General features: G+C 34.9%; 1 protein-coding gene across 1 annotated transcript; it reads right to left on the bottom strand.

Moving 5' to 3' along the window:
- Window positions 1–3,011: 3,011 nt before the first annotated feature.
- On the bottom strand, window positions 3,012–4,614 carry LOC131044858 (oil body-associated protein 1A). The gene is made up of 3 exons (XM_057978324.2): window positions 4,304–4,614; window positions 3,465–3,868; window positions 3,012–3,324 (listed from the first exon to the last, which is right to left on the bottom strand). The coding sequence occupies exons 1-3, from the start codon at window positions 4,447–4,449 to the stop codon at window positions 3,161–3,163; spliced, it is 714 nt and encodes a 237-aa protein (XP_057834307.2). The 5' UTR covers window positions 4,450–4,614; the 3' UTR covers window positions 3,012–3,160.
- Window positions 4,615–8,162: the final 3,548 nt, after the last annotated feature.

The following is an 8,162-nucleotide window of genomic DNA, read 5'->3' on the forward strand; positions in this document are numbered from 1 at the left end:
TGCTTACATGCGGATCACTAATCTCATCACTTTAGTGATGAGATTAGAGATATGTAAAAATAGATGCTTAAATATGTTCTCTAGTTTAAGGATTCTACGCAATGCACAAAGGGAAAGGATTAAAGCAATGCAAAGAAACCAAAAATAAAATAATGGTATTTGTTGGGATCAACTTCCAACACTTCCACATACTTACATGTAGATCACTAATCTCATTTTTAGTGATGAGATTAGAAATATGTAAAAATAGATGCTAAAACATGTTCTCTAGCTTAAGGATTCTATGCCAACAAAATGCAAAATGCACAAAGGGAAATGATTGAAACAATGCAGAAGAACCAAAGATAAAATAATGGCAACAATGCAGAAGAACCAAAGATAAAATAATGGCATTTGTTGGCATCACCCTCCAACAATTCCACATACAAGACATGCTTACACGTGGATCACTAATTAAGAAATGTAACAGCCCATTGGAACTACCTCAACAAGAAATAGTAGAATATGCCCTATTCTTCTCATGACTCTACCATGTTGGTTAGGATCTAACACCATATGAAAAAAAATGCAATAAACATTACAAACTATATGATCTACACAATTGTTTGTAATGTTATAAAACAAAGAAATGCCATTAATCATATGGTATTAAATATGCAATAAAATTCTATAATTTTATAATTCACGGTAAAAAAAAAAGAATGTGATATTATGATATAAAGCGAAAGAATACCATGAAATGTAAGGCCCCAATGAAGTAGTTACTACACAAGAGAATGAAAAAAAAAGTTCCCCAAAACTCTAAACATGTATTAAACTATGTATTTGTTTAACAACCACAAAGATTGTGTATTTGTTTAACAACCACAAAGATTAGAATATAGTTGCACGCTATAAAAGATCCAAACACTTAAAATATAATATACTTCCTAGCTATAAAAGATCCAAACATTTACCTCCTATCCAAATCTTAAAATATACTATACTTTAAGCTATAAAAGATCCAAACATTTACCTCCTATAGACGTAAAAAGGATCCAAACCACTTAAAATAGATGAAATAAGTAACCTCCTACCCAAACACAATAATACCAAACAAAGGGTAATGCTTACTAAAGGGTAATGCTTCCCAAACTAGCAGATAGAAAAATAGAACAACAAAGCATACATAAAACATAAAATAAGAAGTAGAATAGAGAAATTCAACGTTTGATTTTTATTGATATTCAATGTTTGATTATACAAATATGTAGTGAACAGATTCCTTATAATTCTGTTATACAAATTGACAACTAACTACAAAGGAATGCCAACTAAGTAGAGGACAGATCTATGTTAATCATTGTTTGCAACTCAAACTCTTTGCCACAAACTCTTTGTCACATATGCAACACACACCCTTAAAGAATAATAGTATTATTATATAGAAGCTATTCTTTGAAAATAATTCATAACGAGTAAGAATTCTTCAAATTGTTGTCACATATGCAACACACACGATGATTCAGTTTTGACTTATTCTAAAACTGCCCCTTAAGGAATAATAGTATTATTATATAGAAGCTATTCTTTAAAAATAATTCATAACCAGTAAGAATTCTTCAAGTTGTTCCCAACTAATGATATAGTCATGCAACTATCATCCAAGTTCCCAACATCATCAAACACACTAAACACACCATTTGTACTTCATACTATCATCCAAGTTCCCAACGTCATTAAACACACCACATCATCATTTGTACTTGTACATAAAGTGTCTCTATCCTAAACTATTACTTCATACTATCATCCAAGTTCCCAATATCATTAAACACCACATCATCATTTGTACTTGTACATGAAGTGTCTCTATCCTAAACTATTATAACCCCAATGAAATTTAGTTTCTCCAATCCATCAAACTATTGAGCATCTAACCCCAATGAAATTTAGTTTCTCCAATCCATCAAACTATTGAGCATCTATCTAGCCTCTACCACATCTTTTCCTATCTTCAAAAAAAGAAATTCCTATCTTCAAAAAAATAAAAAAAATAAAAATTGAACAATCTATCTAGCCTCTACCACATCTTTTCATATCTTCGAAAAAAAAATAAAAAAAATTGAACATCTATCTTAAAAACAAAAAAAATAAAAATTGAACATCTATATTCAAAACAAAAATAAAAAAATAAAAAATTGAAAAAAAATAAAAATTGAACATCTATCTAGCCTCTACCACATCTTTTCCTCTCTTCAAAAAAAAAAAAATTTAACATCTATCTTAAAAAAGAAAAAGAAAATTGAACATCTATCTTAAAAAAAATAAAAAAATTGAACATCTATCTTTTAAAAAAAAGAAAAAGAAAGAAGAAAGAAAAAAGAAGAAAATTGAACATCTATCTAGCCTCTACCACATCTTTTCCTCTCTTCAAAAAAAGAAAAAAGAAAACAAGAAGTAGATTACAGAAATTCAATGCTTGATTTTTACAAATATGTAGTGAATAGATTCATAGGGAATCTCTTAACAAACTACACAAGAATAACAACTAAATAGATAAAGAACAACTAAATAGATAAAGAAGACAGATCTATTGTTTGCAACTCAAACTCTTTGCCACATACACATCACACATACACATCACACACGATATAAGAAATAATTAATATTTCAAATATTTTAATTATTAAATTTACAACATGTGAACCAAAATATTATATGCAATGTCCATAAAATAATAAAGCCCATTCCCTAAAAATAAAAGATTGACATGGACCATAATATTATATAATATAAAATATTTATTATTATTTTATAATGCTAAGGTGTACAACATCTTCGCAAGAAAATATAAACTAAAAACCTTATTTTAAAAAAAAAAACATTGAAGCCAAAACCGATTATGTAAGAAAGTGAATTTCATCAATCGAGCAAAGGGTGTTTGTTGTTTACATAAACAAAACTTTCACAATTATAAATAAATAAACAAATTAACCCAAAGTACTGAGCTACAATTATCGTGTAAAAGCTGTCTTGGAAATTTGAAATACAAATATTTCAAACATTAACAGAAGGATATGCTATATCAAGATTCATGATTTGATAACTACAGTGTTATGAACAGATGATGAAAACAGTGTGTAAACCAGTGACCTACTGTAATGGATATTTGAACATCTTATAATTCTGTACGCTGACAGTCTGTCTCTCTCAACACTGTCTTAAGACCCTTTCCACTGGTCCAGGAGTTTCCCAATGGATTTATGCCATAATCAGGTCCACTCATATACTGCCGCTTTTCCCTCTCCTCTTGGAATGAATAGTTGTATCTTTCTTGCACATCTGATAAACATGGCCACTCAAAAAATTAGGGTTGGAGCAAAACTACTAATACCCATTTACAAACCAGACCTTCATTTAACTATGGATTTGAGCAAAATTACAAACACCCATTCATCAGCCAGATTTGTAGTGAAATTTACCTGTAGCAAGTTGTTCATGGAGCTGACCATCTACAGTGAAAGCCATCATGAGCTGAGGCAAACCCAGAGGCAGAGTATCTCCCTTATCAAACTGCCAAAAGTGGAAGACCTTCCCATAAGTCTTACACACTTTCTCCAGCCCCTGTCTCTGTATTGGCCCTGGAATTCCTGGCATGAAGAGCACCCCACTCTTTACTTCATATTCATGAGAATGCCACAGCTTTTTCTCTTCATCAGGCAGGGTCAAAAACAATTTCTCAGATACCATGTACTCAACTCCAATAAGCCTAGCATTCTTCTCAGGAGAATCATACAGCAGACATTGCCTCACATCCTCATTGATGTGGCTGCAAAAATGGTGGGTCTCTATTTGCCTTGTCATGTCATGGGCATAAAAATGGAAGCTACACATACAACAAAACAGTAACATCATGAAAACTATAAGTTCATCAATTTTTCACAATCCATAATAATGATTCTGTGTTCTTATCCATGTTCTTATCCATGTTCTTATTGCTGGATTCTTGTTCTCATCCCTGTTCTTATTGTTATTTTTGGATTTGATTGTGTGATTCTGTAGTCTACATTTCGAATCACTGTGTAATCTATCATCAAAATTTCACCAGAATCGTTAACATTTAAAATCTCAGATCACATTCAGATCACACCCTGAGCTCGAGAACTGGATGAAATCCATCATCAAGATTAAGGAGCTCAAGAAGGAATTAAAAAATACACAGTAGAATCCAAAATCAACAAGAAGAATCATGAAACCTATACTCTCATTGAGGGTTGCAATTTTTTAAAAAGATTTTAGATGAAAGATCAAAATAACTTACGCGCAGAGATGCTCATGGACATTTTTAATTGGTGCAAAATTCTGGATGAGCTCTGTTCCAGTTTCCAGCATGGAAGTAGAGGTTTTGCTGGGCTCCCCTGGAATATGAATGGACTTGGAGATTGGCCCTGGTCCTGCTGCAGCCATTTCTTTTACTTTACTGTCTGCTAATCAATTTTCCACAAAATTTTCATGAAACTGCAGATAATTTAGAACCCAATTCAAGATTTACAGCCCACAAATTCTTCCTAGATTTGTAACAATCAATCACTTGGCCTGCTCTTTTACAAGCTCAAAAACCAAATTATAGAAGATCCCTTTAAAATTATTTTCCCAATTGAGATTACAATTTTAGCAGGAGTTGCTTCAGGTGGCACGCGGCTTCAGGGGCCAGCTGCTTCTGCCACGTGTCTTTGTGCACTGATTTCATGTGCACATGTTGCATATTGGCAACGAATGTGTCCTGTTATGAGCACCATGCAAAACACTTAGTTGTGAATAGGAAATCAAATCAAATGAAATATAACAATCTTCTTTTATCAATGTGCAAATATTGCCATTTTGTTTTGTAATTAATCACTGTAAACAATTTCACTACATAAATTAGTATTTAAACTAAAATAGATTAATATGTGATAATGCTAATAATTATATATATATGAAATATGTAAAGTTATGAGGAGATGTCATTGTGTGTATAGTGATAGATGGATGGTCTATTTTTTATATTGGAGTTCACAAATATGTGATTTTTTAAGGAGATTATTTAAGGATTTTTTTCAACTTGGTGCACCTTAATAGTGTGTGGGGGAAAAAGTGACACTAAGCAAACATGCCCTAATCTCACTTTCAATCACACACTTGTGGAATACAAAAGAGCCTAGAGGTATCACACAATTGGCTACTTCTTTTTGTGGAAGAGAGAGCCACGGGCTACCTATTAGGATTTCTATTCCTTTGTTGCAAATGATAGATAGAATGATGCAAGTTCAACTATTAACCCTAAAGTGTAAGTATGAACTAGTAACTTTGAGCACAAGATTGTAGAATTGAGATTTAATGATGAACAATTGTAAGGATAAGAGGAGAAATGTAAATGTGTACCTTGAATGGATTTGATTCTGCAAGATCTGCCGCTGAAGCCGGAAGCCTGAAATACTGAAGCTGCTACCTCTGAAACTGCCAAAATTCACTGAAATGGACAAGGACCAGGGTGCCCAGCGCCCCTATCCCAGGGACCAGGGCACCCAGCGCCCCTGTCCTGGCAGGACTAGGGCGCCCCACGCCCCTGTCCTAGCTTTCTGGGTTGGAATTTGGTGTGAAGTTTTGTCTCGGTCCGCTTCCGTCGGATCTGCAACTTGCGGCGTCCTTCGAATTCGGAAATCTGCACTTATATCTGAAAAGGGTTGTAGGTAGCCATATAGGGTTTTGCCTTAGTCAAACCCCCGCTTTGGTGATTTCCACCTCCACAAATAGCCAAGTTGTATAGTAAAAGTTGTGTGTGCAGACCTTGTGTGTGTGCAAGATCCTAAAATGAAAGTAAGCAAACTAGAGCAACCCAACCCCAAGGGAGGGGTACAAGCCAATCTTCAGTCGGTGATCTCTTATTGTTCTTCTATGTCTTCAAAGCCCTAAGTTGATGAATGAAATTGAATGCTTGATTAATGGATGTTGAATGTTGTTGAAGATCCCACAAGACTTTCTCTTTTGCTACAATGCCTTCCTTCTTGTTGCTTGTTGTTGTTGTCTCCATTCATGATTCTTCCTTATATGTCTCTTATCTATATATGCTTTCAATTGAGAAAAGAGTCTTTATATAGGAAACCCTAGGTCTTAATTTCACTTTAGGCCAACTTAGAGATTGAATTTCCTGCCAATTTCTTGGGGTTAAGCTTTATTTTATGATTGGATCGCGCTCCTAAAATTTCGGGAAAAATGTCTGGGACCGTGTGCACTCCGGGCGCCATGGTCCTCTCCAGGCGCCATGGTCCCAACAACTTTTCACCAAATTTTTAGGACCATCGGATATGATGATTTTAGAGAGAATCCCGAAGTTACAGCTGATTTCAAGATGTTTTGACCCCCAAAATCAAGCCTTAAAGTTCAAAATAGGACCTAATTAGGGTTTTAGATTAAATGATGTATTGGAAGAATAAAATGAAAGGGGCACACTTTAATGAAAAGGGCCCAACTTTATGATATGGGAGATGATAAAATAGAACTTAGACCTAATTAATTTAATTAATTAAGTGCTAAAGGGGAAATGCAATGCAAAATGCAAAATGCGCCAAGGCGGGTGCTAAACTTGGTGTGAAATTGTACCACCCTAGCAAGTGCGTACAATTTACGACGCTACATTTAGCCCCCACTTTAGCGGTCATATGAACACTACGTGCATATGCAAGCTAAAGTACATAAAAGTAAACATTATTTGAAAAAGGATATATCCATAAGTTGTCGGATGAAGCCCCCAGCGGCATCTGCAGTACTCAGTTAGGAACCACAACCTACAAAACCACATGTTAGATCACAAAATCACCTAATGCTTACTAAGGAAGGTGATGAAAATTCGAGGGTAGCTATATGCCCCCCCCTGTTTCGGCTTGCTAATTTTAGTGAGTTGAAATAGGTATCATGTTTACCACTTCGAATTGTTAAAGAATATTGATGACAAATGCTCACAAGAAGATTTGATATGAGATCAAAAACTAATGGAGAATCATTTGGTAAGAAAGAGGACTAAATCTCAATTCCAACACAACAAAGAGTGTGAGGATTTGAGAGTTCTCTAACACAAGATGAAGGATGTAAATGGAAACAAAATGCAAAGAGAAGAAAAGAAAGGAAAAAAGCATGAATACACACATTGGTGATCCATGAGAAGAATAGTGAGAGAGAAAACATGGACTTCTCGCCCCTAGATCTTGTCTAGGTGATCCATGGGAAAAAGGACATGGAAAACTAGCCCCTAGAGTCTGTCTAGGTGATCCATGTAAGGGAGGAGAGTGAGAAAGTCTAGCCTTATGCCGCTAGTTCCACTCAACCTTGTGCATGTGTGTGTAAGTGAGGTTAGAAGCACCTCATAGGAGTCTATGCCCGAGTATGCTACAACCTGTATATGTATAGTACACAAGTGTGACATCTTGCTCTAAGAGTCTGTGCTCTAGTTCCGAGAATAATCACCTTGCATAAAAGAAAAATGGAGACATCTCGCTCTAAGAGTCTATGCTCTGGTTCCGAGAATGACCCATTGCTCAAAAAGTGTAATGTTTATGTCATAAGCAAAGTAGAACAAGGATACCTACCTTCATCACAAAAGAAGATACCCCAAAAATGCAACAATGTCATAGATCCAAGCAAGAGAGTTTTGCACTCTTTAAGCAAGGATAAGATAGTTGAAAAGGGATATCTTGTAGTATGTGTAAAGGAGATCCTTAGAGGAGAAGAGATCTTTGTACAAAAGACACCCATCCCCGAGAGGAATTGTCTTAGACAAATATAACATCTTCTAGAATAAGACAAAGAAGAGAATAAGAATGCAATACTTCCTTCTTTTGCGAGGTGAGAGTGATTCTTAATGAAGGATGACGCTCTTTTTAACCCAATTGGGAGAGTGAATTCATTATGGATGTATTTTACCAAGTGCAAAAGAGGTTGTAGTCAAGGACTTACACCTCTTGTAAGAGAGAATCCTTGAACAAACAACAACAAATGCATACAAGGAATAACATCAAGTAATAAAGTTCACACCATCCACGAAAATAGGAAAAAGTGGATCCTTAGATAAAAATAAGGAAAGATCATTGCCTCCCAAGGATAAGGACAATGAGAAGGACTTACACAATCTTCTAGGGAGAGAT

The sequence above is a fragment of the Cryptomeria japonica genome, chromosome 1 (genome assembly GCF_030272615.1).
Source record: "Cryptomeria japonica chromosome 1, Sugi_1.0, whole genome shotgun sequence".
Taxonomy (NCBI): Eukaryota; Viridiplantae; Streptophyta; class Pinopsida; order Cupressales; family Cupressaceae; genus Cryptomeria; species Cryptomeria japonica.